Consider the following 19,744-nt stretch of genomic DNA (forward strand, 5'->3'; position numbering starts at 1 on the left):
AAGATATAAGATATGATTAAAGTGTTGGGTGGACTCATTTACATTTTGAGCAAAGCCAATTGAGTCTAATAATAGATTAAATGCAGTGTTGAGGCTGTCATTCTCAGCATCTGTGTGGATGTTAAAATCGCCCACTATAATTATCTTATCTGAGCTAAGCACTAAGTCAGACAAAAGGTCTGAAAATTCACAGAGAAACTCACAGTAACGACCAGGTGGATGACAGATAATAACAAATAAAACTGGTTTTTGGGACTTCCAATTTGGATGGACAAGACTAAGAGTCAAGCTTTCAAATGAATTAAAGCTCTGTCTGGGTTTTTGATTAATTAATAAGCTGGAATGGAAGATTGCTGCTAATCCTCCGCCTCGGCCCGTGCTACGAGCGTTCTGGCAGTTAGTGTGACTCGGTGGTGTTGACTCATTTAAGCTAACATATTCATCCTGCTGTAACCAGGTTTCTGTAAGGCAGAATAAATCAATATGTTGATCAATTATTATATCATTTACTAACAGGGACTTAGAAGAGAGAGATCTAATGTTTAATAGACCACATTTAACTGTTTTAGTCTGTGGTGCAGTTGAAGGTGCTATATTATTTTTTCTTTTTGAATTTTTATGCTTAAATAGATTTTTACTGGTTATTGGTGGTCTGGGAGCAGGCACCGTCTCTACAGGGATGGGGTAATGAGGGGATGGCAGGGGGAGAGAAGCTGCAGAGAGGTGTGTAAGACTACAACTCTGCTTCCTGGTCCCAACCCTGGATAGTCACGGTTTGGAGGGTTTAAGAAAATTGGCCAGATTTCTAGAAATGAGAGCTGCTCCATCCAAAGTGGGATGGACGCTGTCTCTCCTAACAAGACCAGGTTTTCCCCAGAAGCTTTGCCAATTATCTATGAAGCCCACCTCATTTTTTGGACAAAACTCAGACAGCCAGCAATTCAGGGAGAACATGCGGCTAAACATGTCACTCCCGGTCCGATTGGGGAGGGGCCCAGAGAAAACTACAGAGTCCGACATTGTTTTTGCAAAGTTACACACCGATTCAATGTTAATTTTAGTGACCTCCGATTGGCGTAACCGGGTGTCATTCCTGCCGACGTGACTTACAATCTTACCAAATTTACGCTTAGCCTTAGCCAGCAGTTTCAAATTTCCTTCAATGTCGCCTGCTCTGGCCCCCGGAAGACAATTTACTATGGTTGCTGGTGTCGCTAACTTCACATTTCTCAAAACAGAGTCGCCAATAACCAGAGTTTGATCCTCGGTGGGTGTGTCGCCGAGTGGGGAAAAACGGTTAGAAATGTGAACGGGTTGGTGGTGTACACGGGGCTTCTGTTTAGAGCTACGCTTCCTCCTCACAGTCACCCAGTCGGCCTGCTTTCCCGGCTGCTCGGGATCTGCCGGAGGGGAACTAACGGCGGCTAAGCTACCTTGGTCCGCACCGACTACAGGGGCCTGGCTAGCTGTAGGATTTTCCAAGGTGCAGAGCCGAGTCTCCAATTCGCCCAGCCTGGCCTCCAAAGCTACGAATAAGCTACACTTATTACAAGTACCATTACTGCTAAAGGAGGCCGAGGAATAACTAAACATTTCACACCCAGAGCAGAAAAGTGCAGAATAGACAGGAGAATTTGCTCCTCCATGCTAAACTGGCTAAGAGCTAGTAGCTGCGCTAAGCTAGCGGATTCCTAAAAACACACGAAGTGAATAATGTGTAAATAATTTAGAGGTGATTCAGCAGAGGGAGTGCTTTAGTTAAGGCATGTGAAGATTACACTGTGAAACAAATCGTTATCTAGTTATCTAGCTGAATCTAACTGCGCAGATTAAACAGCTAACAGATACAGCAAGACACTGCTGTGCTCCGGAACAGGAAGTGATACAATACCGCAGTGAGAGCCAACCACCAGTAGAGGCAAGCAAGAGCACAATTATGCATTAACTCAGAACAATTAAACTACATGAAATTTATGAAGACTGAAAAGACTGTTACAGCATTTCAAAAACCACAGCTAAAGCTTGTAGAATATTTGGAAAATCAGGGTAAAATATCAATAACATACCTTATAGTAAAAAGTCACTTATATTCTTGTGTAAATTCATTCAGCCTAAATCCATTCAAAGCCACGTCCTTTTTACAATTAAAGAAAGTCTAGATTAGTGAAAAAGTCACATAATCTTGTCTAAAATCCTGTTTGAACAGCAGAATGTTTTAATTTCCAGGGAGAGAAAAATTCTTACCATGTTTCCTGAGAGGGCACAGTTCACTTTTCCCATTTCTTTTATCTTTCAGGTGTGTTGATGAAGCCAACGACAATTCCACGGATTCTTGTCCTTATCAGACTTTTTCAAACCGTCTTTCTCGCCATCTTCTCTCTGTGCGATGTCAGTCCGTGACACAGACATACTGCACAAATCTTCTTTTAAAAACCTGAAAGCTCTAAAAGTTTGGGATATCCACATGCTAAGTTTAGTTTAAGCGCGCACAGGAGCCACACAGCGTCGCCGCAGCAACCAACCAATCCTGCTTTACGACAACTGTCGTAACAGCTACGCTCTGAGTGGCATTTTTCCTCCGCGAAACTCCGCGGCTCCAAGGAAAGTGATTTGTATCTGTAACACACAGATCAGTGTCCGCGGACTTATAAAACTTACACAATGTCATAAAAAAGAGAAAGCTTTGCGATAAGCATTTTAAAAACTCAGTGATGTTCCCGATTAAAGAGTACATCACTAACACCCCACCCCCCCATCCCCATGATGAAACCCGTGGAATCCCGTGGATCCGTGGAGTTTTCACAGCCCTGAAATAGACACGTCTGTAACCATTTCATGAGAACGGCCAATTCGAAAAGAGCTTGAACTTTTCAGGTCAAAAAATGCAAAAATTAAAAGGAAAATCTGCACTGCACCGCTCCAAGTGGCATGTCTTGATGTCTTTTTTTTTTAAGGAATCGCTTGAATACTTTTTGCAAAAATCAGATGAGAAAATTTTATAATACATAATATTGTTATACATGTAATGTATGCTGAATGTTTCATTTGTTTGAGCAACCTTTCCTTAAAGAAAGAAATACACACAAATTTTATATATATATATATATATATATATATATATATATATATATATATATATATACGAGGGCTGTCAATAAAGTAACGGTCCTTTTTATTTTTTTCAAAAACTATATGGATTTCATTCATATGTTTTTATGTCAGACATGCTTGAACCCTCGTGCGCATGCGTGAGTTTTTCCACGCCTGTCGGTGACGTCATTCGCCTGTGAGCACTCCTTGTGGGAGGAGTCGTCCAGCCCCTCATCGGAATTCCTTTGTCTGAGAAGTTGCTGAGAGACTGGCGCGTTGTTTGATCAAAATTTTTTCTAAACCTGTGAGACACATCGAAGTGGACACGGTTCGAAAAATTAAGCTGGTTTTCAGTGAAAATTTTAATGGCTGATGAGAGATTTTGAGGTGATTCTGTCGCTTTAAGGACTTTTCACGGTGTGAGACGTCGTGCAGCGCTCTCAGGCAGCGTCATCAGCCTGTTCAAGCTGAAAACCTCCACATTTCAGGCTTTATTGATCCATGACGTCGTGAGAGAACAGAGAAGTTTCAGAAGAAGTCGGTTTCAGCATTTTATCCGGATATTCCACTGTTAAAGGAGATTTTTTTTAATGAAAGACGTGCGGACGGGTCCGCGCGTCGACGCGACGCTCCGCCACAGGAAAAACACCTCTGTTGAAAGCCTTAAGGACAAGTTGGAACATGTCCTGCTGTTAAACAATTTCTCATATACTCACTCCACTGAAAGCCATCAAAAGCCGCCTGGATTTTACAAATGGTTATCAACACGGAGGTGTTTTTCCTGTGCCGCCGCACCGCGTCGGCTGCGTCCCGACGCGCGGATCTGTCCGCATGTCTTTCATTAAAAAAATCTCCTTTAACAGTGGAATATCCGGATAAAATGCTGAAACCGACTTCTTCTGAAACTTCTCTGTTCTCTCACGACGTCCTGGATCAATAGAGCCTGAAATGTGGAGGTTTTCAGCTTGAACAGGCTGATGACGCCGCCTGAGAGCGCTGCGCGACGTCTCGCACCGTGAAAAGTCCTTAAAGCGACAGAATCACCTCAAAATCTCTCATCAGCCATTAAAATTTTCACTGAAAACCAGCTTAATTTTTCGAACCGTGTCCACTTCGATGTGTCTCACAGGTTTAGAAAAAATTTTGATCAAACAACGCGCCAGTCTCTCAGCAACTTCTCAGACAAAGGAATTCCGACGAGGGGCTGGATGACTCCTCCCACAAGGAATGCTCACAGGCGAATGACGTCACCGACAGGCATGGAAAAACTCACGCATGCGCACGAGGGTTCAAGCATGTCTGACGTAAAAACATATGAATGAAATCCATTTAGTTTTTGAAAAAAATAAAAAGGACCGTTACTTTATTGACAGCCCTCGTATATATATATATATAGACAGATAGATAGATAGAGAGAGAGAGAAATTTTTTAACCTGTTTTAACCTTAAACTCTGGTGAAATAACATCTTGTCACATTTCAATAAGAAGTCAGCAATTAAATACTGTATATTAATTTTTTCCATGAGAGAGAAACTTAGAATATAAAGAATCACAGCTGACTATTTTTCAGCTTATGGTAATAAGAGAAATTTTTATATGTTGGGGAATAATTTGACTCCAAAATTTAATATAACAACCTAATTGGCTCAGTTTATGATGTAGCTTTGTGTGCACCATGACAAATATTTTGACTGGTTTAAAAAAATAACTTGAAATATGAACTCAACATAAACAAATGCCATTGTGCTTCCTTTTACTGTAGTTTAAGGCTGAGTTACACAAATGGGCAGACTGGAAAAGACCAAGACACGGTGGCTACAGCATAACTGTAAAATTGCAAATAATGTCCTGTATAAAGTCTACAGTCACCTTTACCAGAGACGATGAAGCAGTTTAGGACGTCAGCTACTCCATTAGACACAAACAAGTCTCCTGGTGAAATGTCCAAACCAGGCAGGCTGACCACCACTGAGCTCCGCCTCCTTTCCTGAAACCTGCAGGTAAAGAAGCAGACAAGTTAACACCTTCAGATAATCTCTGAAAACATTATCTGGCTGCGAGACATGCTGAATTTTCTATAAGCTACACTCATTAACATTGGGAACACATCATCAAAACAGTAGCTGTCCAACTTCACTCCCATTTACGTATCTCACAACAACTTGTACAAACAATTCCAGTCTGATTTACGCCACCTTCGTAGCACAGAAACTGTTCTTATAAAAATTCTAAATGACCTCCTCATGGCAGCTGATTCTGGTTTACTCACTATTCTCATCCCCTTTGACCAGAGTGCGACTTTTAACACCATTTGTCACATCACCCTCCTCAATAGATTATCCTCCATTGCCATTACCCACACTTCATTAGACTGGTTCAAATCTTATCTTTCAAGCTGCACTTAGTTCATCCAGCTCAAACCCTTCACATCCCAGCCTTCCATAATCACCTTAGGTGTGCCCCAGGTGTCTGTCTTGGGGCCACTCCTCTTCATCATTTACCTCTTCCCCCTTGAGAGTATTTTCTGCAAATACAACATCAACTTACACTGCTGAGCTGGTGACACTCAGCTCTACCTCTACAGCAAATCCACTTCCACTCTCCCACACTATGCCTACCAGAAGTCATAAAACAGAGGTTCTTCTCACTGGAACAAAATCAACTCTATCAAAAACAGACAGTTTTCCTTTAGTCATTGACAAATTCTAGGTCTCCCCCTCCCCACAGGTCTTAGTCCGAGTGTCATCCTCGCCAGTAGGGATGTGAATCATACAACAACTCACAATTCAATTCGATTCCGATTCTTGGGGTGGCGATTCGATTCAGAATCGATTTTCGATTCAAAGAGCTCTGAGAAATAGTTAGATTACTACACTCAACAAAAATATAAACGTATAATTGTTGATACATTGCAAATCTAGTTTATAAGAATGCTACAAAAATAAAATGGCTTTTAAGCAAATGTTAATTTTGGATTTGAGATGTTGAATATATATTTAAATGTAGCTTTTACTGACCAATAGTTCTGAAGAGCCTCTTGGTAGACAATGTTCCTTGTCCTTCTGTCAGGAAAGTGGATATACAGCTAATTGGGGTTACCAACTCTGGAGCATCTGACTAACTGTGGAAGATCGCAGGTTCTGGCATATTCAGGCCAGCCACATTATCAGCAAAAGTAGTGGTTTCTTTTTGCACACTTTGAGGCATTCCATCTTTAAATGGTGTAAATGTTGCCTTGCATATTTCTTAAAGTTATGCATTCATTGGTATATTTAGAGAACAAACAATCTTTTCAACTGTAAAAAAAGAGGTTTGACCACTAAAAACAGTTTGAGCCATGAAACATCAACATACCAAAACTATTAGATCAACCCCAAAACTAGTGCACTATTATAATAGGACAGCAGGTTGTGAAGAGTTGATAAATAACAAAATTTAATTTATGATATTTACATCATAATGAGCAGCCTATATACAACGCGCCATTGGAGAACACAGGCTCTATGCCCGCTTACTGGCTGATTGAAAGGGTGCTGCCCCATCAGCAGCTAGAACTACATAACTTTTTCAAATGATCTGCAGAGTGCCATTGTGATACAGAAAACATGCATTTGCCTGATACATTATGATCAACTCTAGGCAAGTGATACACATCATGTACACTCTACACCTTTATTTTTAGAAAATGTGCAAATGTTTAGAAATACATGTACAAATTGCAAGAAAAGACAAAGCTTGATATTTTATCCAGTAAACATTTAAAGTTTAATTTACAGCCTTCCAATAAACTTTTAACGTTTAATTTACAGCCTGTGGTTGAAAGCTAGACACCATGATTAGTGACCACCATGATTAACCTCCTCCATGTTGCCACTCCCTCAGACCTTCCTCTTCCATTCACTTGACTAGCACCCCCCCCCCATCTCACCACTATGGCGTGCAGGGCATTCAGCTGCTCTGCAACTAACCCATCTGTTTAAGACTGCTTTTTCTACCTGACCAATTACACTGCTTAATTTTAATCTGTTTTTACTTCTTATGTATTTTTTTATTTGCTTTTTTTTTTATTGTTGTTTTATTTGTTTTTATTTCTGTGCAGTGTCCTTGAGTGCCAAGAAATGCGCCTATAAATAAAATGCATTATCATCATCGTCGTCATCGGGCACAACACAATTGCAAAGCTCAACTATTGTACATGCAATACAAAAAGGATAAACTTACTGAAAGACAATGCCTTAGCCAGGAAATAGAATTCTTTTTGTCAATGACATGGTTGAAATACCATCCCTTTTGTTTGAGCAACTCGTGATCATCTTGAGTAGCAGAAATTCAAAAAGGACATGTAGGTGTAGATAGCTGCCAATTATAGATCATCCCATTTGTCTTGACGGCCGTAAGCTGTCACTTTGCGCCAGTTATAATCCTCTTTGCTTTTTCATAGTTCATAACCAAGGCATGGTTTGGACTGGAAAAACACAGGCCTGCCTTTTAGCCTCAGGCAAAACTCAAACAGCCAGTGTTCTCAAGTGTTTCTACTTATCCTCTTGTGCCGTGCCCCCAGGATTACCTCAGAGAGCACAATGAACTTCACAATGTGTTGAATGTGTTGAAAATGAAAATCCAACACCCTAACAAATATAAGTCAATGGAGGTTGGTGCTAAAAAGTAATTACTCGCCACTTGAAGGGCATAGTCAAACAGAATGTTTTCCTTTCTGACAAGAATTAAAACAAAGAAAAGCACTGAGGGTGATTCGCATTATAAGCATTGCCAACAAGAAAGTTTATATTACCTGCCTATCAACCAAAAAATCCTAGTATGCAATATATTCTGCCCAACCTTTTCCATATCGGGTCAGTCACAATCAAGGTGTCTTAAGGTGTGTCACCTTAAGACAAAAATCAAAGTATTTTTCTTTGAATTGAGACCCATTATGAAGACCAATGTCTAGTGCAATATTGTTCAGAATTCCCCACTTTCACCACCAGATGGAACCATTTACCAGCTGACAGGACTGTTCTGTGATATGTTTTGGTCAGGCTTTGTTCTGGGCACCCAAAAAGTGCCTTTGAGGTCTTTATTTGCACTCTGCTGCCATTTTAGATTTTGTTCTTTTCTGACTGTTGAAGAGAGTGGCCACATGAGTAAATGAGCAAATGTACGAGGTCTGTGAGATAAGTATTGGACCTTTTTATTTTTTTCAAAAACCATACGGATTTGAATCACGTGTGATTGCATCAGCCAAGCTTGAACCTTCGTGCGCATGTGTGAGTTTTTTCACGCCTGTCGGTTGCGTCATTCGCCTGTGAGCAGGCTTTGAGTGAGCACTGGTCCGCCCCTCTCGTCGTTAAGGAAATGACGGAATGATTTGGAGCTTTGCTGCATCAATTTTTTCCTGAACTGTGAGAGACCTCCAGGTGGACACCATTCGGAAAATTAATATGGCTTTCAGGGATGATTTTATGGGGATTACACAGATTAAGGAGTGCTCCAGCCGGTTTAAAGACCGCCCACAGCGTCTGAGAGTGCGGCGCGCTCCGAGCGCCGATCCACAGGCTCAAACCCCGCTGAAACAACCAGATCATTTCCAACGTGAAGGCTTTGTTGATCCGGGACGTCGTCTGACTTTCACAAAAAGGCAGAAGGTGTGGACATCAGCACTTTTCGGCACATTCCACTGTTACAGGAGTTTTTTTCATGGAAAAAGAAGCGGATGAATGCGCCACCGTGCCGCTCATGGCACGGGACAAAACCACCTCCGTGTTGGTCTCTCAGGACGGCTTTCAGGTGGCTTTCAGACGGCTTCCGGTTGCTTTTCAGTCGTGTGAATATCCGAGAAATTGAGCATGAGCTGGACATGCCCCAACATGTCCTGTGAGGCTTCATCACGGCGTTGCTTTGCGCCATGCGGCTCTGTCCCGACGCGCGGAATTCCTCCGCTCCTCTTTCCATGACAAAAACTCCTGTAACAGTGGAATGTGCCATTCATTTCTAAACTGGACGCTGTCTTGATCCGGTATGTCGTCTGACTAGCACAGGAATTGCGGAAGAGGTGGACATCAGCACTTTTTCGACACATTGAGACAGACGTGCGGCGGAATTCCACGCGTCGCAGCGGGGCCGCACGGCGCAAAGCAACGCCGTGATGAAGCCTCACAGGACATGTTGGGGCATGTCCAGTTCATGCTCAATTTCTCGGATATTCACACGAATGAAAAGCCACCGGAAGCCACCTGAAAGACCAACACGGAGGTGGTTTTGTCCCGCGCCATGAGCGGCACGGTGGCGCATTCATCCGCTTCTTTTTCCATGAAAAAACTCCTGTAACAGTGGAATGTGCCGAAAAAGTGCTGATGTCCACACCTGCCTTTTTGTGAAAGTCAGACGACGTCCCGGATCAACAAAGCCTTCACGTTGGAAATGATCTGGTTGTTTCAGCAGGGTTTGAGCCTGTCAATCGGCGCTCGGAGCGCGCCGCGCTCTCAGACGCTGTGGGCGGTCTTTAAACCGGCTGGAGCACTCCTTAGTCTGTGTAATCCCCATAAAATCGTCCCTGAAAGCTATATTAATTTTCCGAATGGTGTCCACCTGGAGGTCTCTCACAGTTTCAAGAAAAAATTGATGCAGCAAAGCTCCAAATCATTCCGCCATTTCCTTAACGACGAGAGGGGTGGACCAGTGCTCACTCAAAGCCTGCTCACAGGCGAATGACGCAACCGACAGGCGTGAAAAAACTCGGGCATGCGCACAAAGGTTCAAGCTTGGCTGATGCAATCACACGTGATTCAAATCCATATGGTTTTTGAAAAAAATAAAAAGGACCGATACTTTTCTAACAGACCTCGTATTATGTTATCACATTTGCTACATGTTGCAATGTTAGTGGTCTGAGCTTGCTAGCTGTACATGTGTTAATGATGTGAATGATGTTATGCTAAGATGCTAACCCATGGCAGTGCTCTATCTTTGCAATGTTTGTAATTATGCTTTCATTGGACAATTAATATGTTTGTATATCTGTAACTGATACAGGCAGTGTTCGCAGTGGAGTACATATCATGTGATATGGTTGTTATGTTATTATTATTTCAGAGACCATAGTGGCTAAAGAATAACCACATACTGGCTGCAGTAGTGCTTTCCTGTGCCAGGCAATATTAAAGACCAGGAGACATCTGAAACCCTGCTTCCATGTCACTCTCTAACCGGAGTCCACAGTAGATAAAGGGGCCAGCTCCAGTTGAATGCGTCAATTGCTAATATTGGTCCTTTGAGCCGGATATCCTATACCTACGGTGGCCAAATGGCCGAGCAGGGAGCAACAGTAGCCTCAGGCACCACGTCAAGACCAATAAGGAGAAGACATGCCCCGGCGCCTCTCCAAGACTATGAAGTGAGCCTTCCTCAATCCTTGTTGGGCACCCAAATCTTCAGTGCCAGCACTCCAGAGCTGCAGTTACCAAGTAGAGGGGACAATTCCGTTGCAAGTGATGACCAGCCGAGGGCAATGCTCAGGCATCAAGTCGGACGAGCTTCACAGGGACTGGTGCACGGTATGTCTGTTCTCTCTGGTCAGATGATTGAGAGCCTTAGCTTCCATGGTTCTCCTGCTTCTTTATCTGAGGGAAGCCAGCGCAGCAGTGTGGTGGAATCCAACGAGGAGAGTAGTAATGCTTCATTCCACCTGGCTAGTTACCATGAGCTCCCACAAAGCATCCAGCAGACTCCAGCATCCGTACCTTTGGTGACGACATTGGCTGGACCTGCTGTTCATCCGGGAACAACACAATCCCAACTGATGCCCCAGCCTGCGCACCCATGTCTTCAGGGCCCTTCCGCCTACCAGCCAATCATACCCAGTGCTCAAGTGCCATACTTATCTACCTTAGTTGGTCAGCCTGCAACTACAGCCACTTTAGCACCCATATACCAGGCACCCGTAGGAGTCACTCCCCCTCCATCAGCCTATCAATATGCTTCAGTGGCACCTACACACTTGAGCTATTGGCCTCCATCAGTTACTCCATATCCAGCATACCTACCTCCCAGTGGCATGCCAGTGCCATCAATTCATCAGACCTCCCTTCCTGGTTTACCATCGCAGTATCAGCTGCCAACTGATGCGGCTGCTCAGTCAGCTCCCTACCATTCTAGTGCACAAGTCCCACTGAGTTATCAGCCTCCATCTGTCCCATTGTCCATGCAGTACTCATACCAACCATTGCCAACAAATCTGCCAGCATATCAATCAGCTCCTCCAGTCCAGCCCCCGACATTCCTACCGACCCAGTCTCCGATTCAACCAGTGCCTCTACTGAAACTTCCCAAATTGGAACATGACAGTGAGAGGGAGTTCACAGATCTAAAAATGGCTTTGGATCATCTCCTGGGTCCCCATCCTGGGCTCTCAGAGCACTATAAATATAGAGTACTTATGGAGCAACTCATCCTGGAGGATGCACGCCTGATCGCACAGTCATGCCGACATTACCCTCAACCTTACACAGCAGCAATGCAAACATTGCAGCAACATTATGGGCAACCCTATCAACTAGCCCAGAGTGAGATCGCAACCATCCTGAATGCTCCAGATGTGAAGGCAGGTGATATCAAGGCATTCCAAAGTTTCGCTCTTCATGTTGATTTATAAGTTGGAATGTTGACCTCTCTTGAAGGCCCTAACGGGATAGAGCTGATGTCCATGGGTCATGTCCATCGTCTATTGAGTAAACTTCCCAAGTACTCAAGAGACTCCTTTGTGGAGCACTTACAGGCTAGGGGTAAACTTAACACCAACAGTTTGAATCCCTATAATCTACGAGATTTGGCAGACTGGCTCAAGAGCAAGGCAGAAGCCCAACGACTGTCAGCCAAGATGGTACAACGCCACCAGTCAGGAAAGACAGAAGGCCCAAAGAAAGATAAACTCTTGCCTGTGAGACAGAGGGATAAGCCTGTAGCTATCTATCATGGCTCAGACAAACCAAAGCCAAACATTGTTCTCCGAGAAGCAGCTCAGCCAGATACAAAGCCAGCAAAAGCCAAACGTATCTGCCTCTTCTGCAAGAGTGTGGAACACTACCTGTCACAATGCCCTAAAATCACCATCTGCACAGCTGAACAAGTGGAGAAATGGATCACTGATGGTAAACGTTGTCGGCGTTGTGGTCGCACCAGTCATGGGCCAGAGGCATGCACCCCGAAGAAGGCCTGCAGCAAGTGTCAGGCAATACACCTCAGGGTCCTGCATGGCATCGCTACGCCAAGCTCAGGTGTTTACCTGACCACTCCCACTGAGGCTGCACTTACACCCACCAAGCAGGATGGAAAGGTCTATTTAAAGGTTGTGCCAGTTATTGTGAGTCACCGAGATAAATCCCTGCACACCCATGCCATCCTAGATGATGGAGCAGAACGCACAATCATCCTACCAACAGCAGTCCATTACCTCGGTCTCACAGGTGAAGCAGAGCATATGGCTTTGAGAACTGTGCGCAATGATGTCGCACACCTCATTGTTTCCACTGTGAATTTCCATGTGTCACCTGCTGCACAGCCTGATCAGAGACATCCTGTTCAGGGAACCTTTACAGCTAATCGTCTAGCTCTAACTGACCAATCATATCCAATGGCAGCCTTACAGAAGCATTACCAGCATCTAAGAGGGATTCAGCCTTTCGATAGGTACATCCACTAATCCTTATCGGTGCGGATAACACGTGCCTTATCACAGCTAAGGAGCCTGTCTGTCTCGGGCCCAGCGGTGGCCCTGCTGCAATCCATACAGAGCTCGGTTGGGCTCTGCAAGGTCCAGATGGTCTCACACCACACAGGGTCCAGACTCAGGCCATTTACTTCACTACTGTCCAGCCAATGCCTGATGATCTGTATCGCAGGTAGAACGCCTGTGGCAGGTCGACGTCCTGCCATACCAGAGTGAGAAACTGGCAGTACACTCCCAACAGGACCAAGAGGCTCTTGATATTCTAGAATCACGCACCACTCGAATAGAAGTGGATGGCATCCTTAGATATGCCACTCCACTGCCTCGGAAGAGAGATGCACCACCTCTCAAGGCACCGATGGATGCGGTGATGGCTACCTGACGAAGTACCGAACGTCGGCTATTAAAGGATCCAGTCAAAGCTCAGATTTATGAAACAGAAATACAGAAACTCATCAACAGTGGATGTGTGACCAAACTGCACCCCGAAGAAGTGGATCATTCATGTGAGTCATGGTTCATTCCTCACCACCTCGTGGAGCACAACGGCAAGCATCGCCTCGTGTTCAATTGCTCATTTTCATACCAGGGTCTTGCCCTCAGTGATCAGCTGCTTGCCGGCCCTACCCTCGGACCATCTCTTCTTGGAGTCCTATTGAGATTCAGAGAGCATCCTGTCGCAGTAAGCGGAGACATCAAAGCGATGTTTCACCAGGTGCGCCTTTTACCAGAAGACCAGCCACTGTTAAGATTCATCTGGCAGAACCTGCGACGAGGAGAGAAGCCTGATGTGTACTAGTGGCAAGTCTTGCCATTTGGCACTACCAGCAGCCCATGCTGCACAACCTTTGCATTACAGAAGCATGTAAAGGACCACAAGGACGGTAATGAAGACATACTTCAGTGTCTGGAGCAGTCCTTCTATGTAGATAACTGTCTCCAGAGTGTCCCAATGGCTGAATATGCCAGGCACCTGGTGAACAAACTGCGACAGGTTCTCGCTGAGGGAAGGTTCGAGATACGACAGTGGGCGAGTAATGATCCGTCGGCTGTATCCTTCTTACCAAATGCTGCTAAGGCTGAGAGCACAGAGCTGTGGATCATGGAGAAACACACTGACCCTCAGGAGCCAGCCTTAGGGCTCATTTGGCATTGCCATACTGACCGATTGAGCTACAGGTGTCAACCCATAGAGAAGCAACTCCCCACCATGCGGTACATATACCTTGTTCTTTCAAGCCAGTACGACCCATTGGGGGTCATTCTCCCCTTCCTTACCCAGGCCAAAGTGCTTGTGCAGAGATTGTGGGCAAAGGGAAGAAGCTGGGATGACCCAAACCTTCCCCCGGAACTCCTGGAGGCTTGGAACCATTGGGAACCAGAGTTGCCAGTGCTGTCAAGGATATCTCTGCCACAAACCTACATGTCTTCTAAATTGGCTACTGGAGTCAAAGCTTACCATCTTCATGTCTTTTGTGATGCCTCAGAGCATGCGTATGGGTCAGTGGCATATCTGACTAGTGAGAGTGGTGATAACATCCATGTTGCCTTCGTGATGGCCCGGTCAAGGGTGGCACCTAAACGGCAGCTGTCAATGCCACGTTTAGAGCTTTGTGCGGCATTGGCTGGAGCCCAGCTCTCTGCTCTACTTCTAAGAGAGCTCACTGTAAAGATCACCAAAACCTTTCTCTGGACTGACTCGACAACCATTCTGCATTGGCTGAAATCTGAATCTTGCAGATTCAAAGTCTTTGTGGGGACTAGAGTCTCTGAGATTCAGGAGCTCACCCGAGATCAGGAGTGGAGATATGTCGACTCCCCGAGCAACCCAGCTGATGATGTCACCAGAGGCAAATCATTGGCTGAGCTCACTCCCCCAAATCGTTGGATTGAGGGGCCTATGTTTCTCCGCTAATCACCTGAACACTGGCCTTCATTGCCCATCTGTGATGAGCCAGAGGATACTGGGGAGTTCAGGAAGAGTTCATTCTGCGGACTTACCCAGATATTGTCATAACCACCATCCCAGATGCCACCCAGTTTAATACCTGGGCAGAGCTGGTGAACGCCACCCAAAAGACCTTAGAAGGGGCGGCGGCTTTGAATCCCATTGTACCCACATCAGATCTAAGAGAGGCGGAGCTCCATCTCTTGAGAGCCTGTCAAGAAGCTAGCTTTCCTGAGGAAGTTAAAGCTCTCAGAGCTGGCAAACCACTGTCAAATAGCAGCGGGCTCACCACTCTTTCCCCTGAGTGGGATTCCACAACTGTTCTCATCTGAGTGGGAGGCCGCTTTCAACGCATGGTTAATCCTTGCTCAGTTGATATCCACCCTATTGTCTTGGCACCTCACCATGCAGCAACCCAGCTGCTCATCAAGGATGTCGATGCTAGCCTGCTACACCCAGGGCCGGACTGGGTATTTGCAGAACTTAGACGCCAGTATTCAATCCAATCCAATCCACTTTATTTGTATAGCACATTTAAACAACAGAACAGTTTCCAAAGTGCTGCACATAAAAATTATTATACAAACTATACAAGACAATAGTACTGGGTGTTGCATGGGCGACAGGCGATCAAACGGCATCAGAGGACCTGTGTGGGCTGTCGGAAGTGGAGAGGGCAGCCATCAGTCCCTATTATGGTTGATCTCCCACCGGCCCGTCTGCGGCTATTCAAGCCTCCCTTCTACTCCACGGGGGTTGACTGCTTTGGCCCTTATCATGTGAAAATTGGAAGGCGCAATGAGAAATGCTGGGGCTTGATCTTCAAGTGTCTCACCACAAGGTGTGTTCATCTGGAGCTGTTGAACAGCTTAGATTCTGATGCCTTTCTTCTCGCTATGAGGCAATTTATTGCACGCAAAAGAACGCAGGCAGAGATCTATTCGGACCAAGGGACGAATTTCAAGGGTGCAGAGAAGGAACTACAGGAGACCTTCATGGCAAATGGCAATGGAACCACAGTTACGGGATGAGCTAGCCGCACACCAGATATCATTCAAATTCAACCCACCAGGAGCACCACACTTCGGTGGTATTTGGGAATGAGAGATCCGCTCGGTCAAGAGAGCTTTGCAGGTGGTAGTTGGTGGTCAGGCATTGCCTGAGGATGTTTTTTTCACTGTTCTGATCGAGGTGGAGGGGATCCTTAATGCCAAGCCACTGGGTTACGTGTCATTAGATGTCGCATGTTGTGAAAGTGTCGTGTCACGGACCCACAACAGGGGGCGTTAATGAACGGACAATGGATAAGCCAAAAAGTAAATTTAATGTTGTGAATCACACAACGATGTACAGACAATAACAATATGGTGGACTGTCAATCATACACCAGGTGACGTGTGGGCAGGCTCGACGATAGAAGACGCCTGGCGAGAGAAAAGCCGGATCCAAACAGCTTCCACCGCCAACGGAGCTGAAGAACACCGGAGCCGCCAAGCCCTGCACCCCAGGTGGCCGCTGTCTTCAGCAGTCAGACCCGGTACTGCTGGCAGAGAACAGAGACAGTCCAGATGAGTGTGAGGTCGCACACTCAGTAATCCCACAGTCTGTATTCAGTAAAGGAGGGAGAACCTCCACCTCCAATCACACACTCGTGCAGCTCCTGTCTAACCACTTATCTGATTGGAGTGTGAAGCGAAGCCGTCGCTGATCACACCAAACGCCAATCCCACAGATAAGGCAAACACCACAGGATAACGGCTGCAAAGAAGTTCAGATTATTACTCAATGTTTTGAGTCAGCAGAGAAAGTTACCTGATTGGTAGTTGATTTCTCGGCGGGGAGGTGGAGTTGCAGTCCGGCCTTTATGGTGGTGGTGATGAGTAGTGGATGAGTGACAGCTGGTACGGATGATGAGTGACAGCTGTCACTCCTGGTCGCTCCGACGCCCTCTCGTGCTTGAAGCCCGCACTTCAAGCAGGGCGCCATCTTGTGGTGGTGGGCCAGCAGTACCTCCTCTTCAGTGGCCCACACAACAGGACCCCCCCCTCAACGGGCGCCTCCTGGCGGTAGAAGTCGGCCAGGAGGGCCGGGTCCAGGATGAAACTCCTCTTCACCCAGGAGTGTTCTTCGGGTCCATACCCCTCCCAGTCCACCAAATACTGGAACCCCCGGCCCTTCCAACGGACATCCAGGAGCCGGCGCACGGTCCAAGCCGGCTCTCCGTCGATGATCCGGGCAGGAGGCGGCGCCGGTCCGGGGGTACAGAGGGGTGAAACGTGGTGATGTTTGATGCGTGATACATGGAAAACAGGGTGGATCCGCAGTGAAGCTGGCAGCTTCAGCTTCACTGCGGCTGGACTGAGGATCTCGAGTATGGGGAAAGGTCCAATGTATCTGTCCTTCAACTTCTGGGATTCCACTTGCAGGGGAATGTCCTTTGTGGAAAGCCAAACCTCCTGCCCAGGCTGATACGCAGGGGCCGGGGCACGCCGGCGGTCTGCATGGTTCTTGGCCCTTGTCCGGGCTTTGAGCAGGGCAGAGCGGGCGGTACGCCACACCCGACGGCACCTTCTCAGATGGGCCTGGACCGAGGGCACCCCGACCTCTCCCTCCACTAGCGGGAACAATGGGGGCTGGTACCCCAAACACACTTCAAACGGGGAGAGGCCGGTGGCAGACGAGACTTGGCTGTTATGAGCGTACTCGATCCAGGCCAGATGGTCACTCCAGGCCGTCGGGTGCGCGGAGGTCACGCAGCGGAGGGCCTGCTCCAGTTCCTGGTTAGTCCGCTCTGCCTGCCCGTTCGTCTGGGGGTGGTACCCAGACGAGAGACTGACGGTGGCCCCCAGTTCCCTACAGAAACTCCGCCAGACCTGGGAGGAGAACTGAGGACCACGATCCGAGACAATGTCTGATGGAATCCCATGCAGACGCACGACGTGGTGGACCAGGAGGTCTGCAGTCTCCTGGGCCGTCGGGAGCTTCGGGAGGGCCATGAAGTGGGCCGCCTTGGAGAACCGGTCCACTATCGTTAAGATGGTGGTGTTTCCCTGGGACGGCGGGAGGCCCGTGACAAAGTCCAGGCCGATATGAGACCAGGGGCGACGAGGCACAGGCAGAGGCTGGAGGAGGCCTTGGGCCTTGTGGTGGTCGGCTTTGCCCCTGGCACAGGTGGTGCAGGCCTGGACATACTCCCGGACGTCGGCTTCCATAGACGCCCACCAGAAGCGCTGCCGGACCACTGCCACGGTCCTTCGCACCCCTGGGTGACAGGAGAGCTTGGAACCGTGACAGAAGTCAAGGACCGCAGCCCTGGCCTCTGGTGGGACGTACAGTCTGTTCTTCGGACCTGTCCCCGGGTCCGGGCTCCGTGTCAGGGCCTCCCGGACGGTCTTCTCCACGTCCCAGGTAAGGGCGGCCATGACAGTGGACTCAGGGATGATGGTTTCAGGGGGGTCTGACAGCTCGGTCTTGACCTCCTCTTCGTGCACCCGGGACAGGGCGTCAGATCGTTGGTTCTTTGTCCCGGGGCGGTAGGTGATCCGGAAGTCAAAACGCCCGAAGAACAGCGACCAGCGGGCTTGCCTGGGGTTCAGACGATTCACGGTCCGGATGTACTCCAGGTTCCGATGGTCCGTGAAAACCGTAAATGGTACCGATGCTCCCTCCAACAGGTGTCTCCACTCCTCAAGAGCCTCCTTCACCGCAAGAAGTTCCCGATTGCCGACGTCATAGTTCCGTTCAGCTGGGGTCAACCTGCGGGAAAAGTAGGCACATGGATGGAGAACCTTGTCGGACTCCCCGCTCTGGGACAGCACGGCTCCTATCCCTGAGTCAGAGGCATCCACTTCAACAACAAACTGGCGCTTGGGATCGGGCTGCACCAGAACCGGTGCAGTTGAGAACCGGCGTTTCAACTCCCTAAACGCAGCTTTGCACCGATCCGACCAGGTGAAGGGGACTTTTGTGGAGGTCAGGGCTGTCAGGGGGCTAACTACCTGACTGTAGCCCTTGATGAACCTCCGGTAGAAATTTGCAAAACAGAGGAACTGTTGTAGTTTCCTACGGTTCGTTGGTTGGGGCCAGTCTCTCACCGCCGCAACCTTGGCCGGATCAGGGGCGACGGAGTTGGAGGAGATGATGAACCCCAAGAAGGACAAAGAAGTGCGGTGGAACTCACACTTCTCGCCCTTCACAAACAGCCGGTTCTCCAACAACCGCTGTAGGACCTGACGTACATGCTTGACATGGGTCTCAGGAACCGGAGAAAAGATGAGTATATCGTCTAGATATACGAAGACAAACCGATGCAGGAAGTCCCGCAAGACTCATTAACCAATGCTTGGAACGTCGCGGGCGCAATGGTGAGGCCGAACGGCATGACCAGGTACTCAAAGTGACCTAACGGGGTGTTAAATGCCGTCTTCCACTCGTCTCCCTCCCGGATCCGAACCAGGTGATAAGCATTCCTAAGATCCAATTTCGTGAAAATTTGGGCTCCATGCAGGGGCGTGAACACTGAATCCAACAGAGGTAACGGGTATCGGTTGCAAACCGTGATCTCATTCAGCCCTCCGTAATCAATGCATGGACGGAGTCCGCCGTCCTTGTTGCCCACAAAAAAGAAACCAGCACCCATCGGGGAGGTGGAGTTCCGGATCAACCCGGCAGCTAACGAGTCCCGGATGTAGGTCTTCATTGATTCGCGTTCCGGACGTGAGAGGTTGTACAGCCTGCTGGACGGGTACTCAGCGCCCGGTATCAAATCAATGGCACAATCGTACGGACGGTGCGGGGGCAGCGTGAGTGCCAGATCCTTGCTGAAGACGTCAGCAAGGTCGTGGTACTCGGCTGGCACCGCCGTCAGATTGGGGGGGACTGAAACCTCCTCCTTAGCAGTCACACCGGGTGGAACCGAGGATCCTAAACACTCCCGGTGGCAGGTTTTGCTCCACTGAACCACAACCCCAGACAGCCAATC

The 19,744-nt window shown here is 47.5% G+C and overlaps 1 protein-coding gene across 1 annotated transcript in view; it reads right to left on the reverse strand.

Moving 5' to 3' along the window:
- The window catches only part of plekhg7 (pleckstrin homology domain containing, family G (with RhoGef domain) member 7), an 81,857-nt gene that overhangs the window by 27,226 nt on the left and 34,887 nt on the right, over nt 1-19,744 (reverse strand). Inside the window, exon 4 of the mRNA XM_034176792.1 lies at nt 4,967-5,085. Coding sequence (XP_034032683.1) covers nt 4,967-5,085 — 119 coding nt within the window. The remainder of the gene's footprint in view (nt 1-4,966; nt 5,086-19,744) is intronic.

This window comes from Thalassophryne amazonica, chromosome 8 (genome assembly GCF_902500255.1).
Source record: "Thalassophryne amazonica chromosome 8, fThaAma1.1, whole genome shotgun sequence".
Taxonomy (NCBI): Eukaryota; Metazoa; Chordata; class Actinopteri; order Batrachoidiformes; family Batrachoididae; genus Thalassophryne; species Thalassophryne amazonica.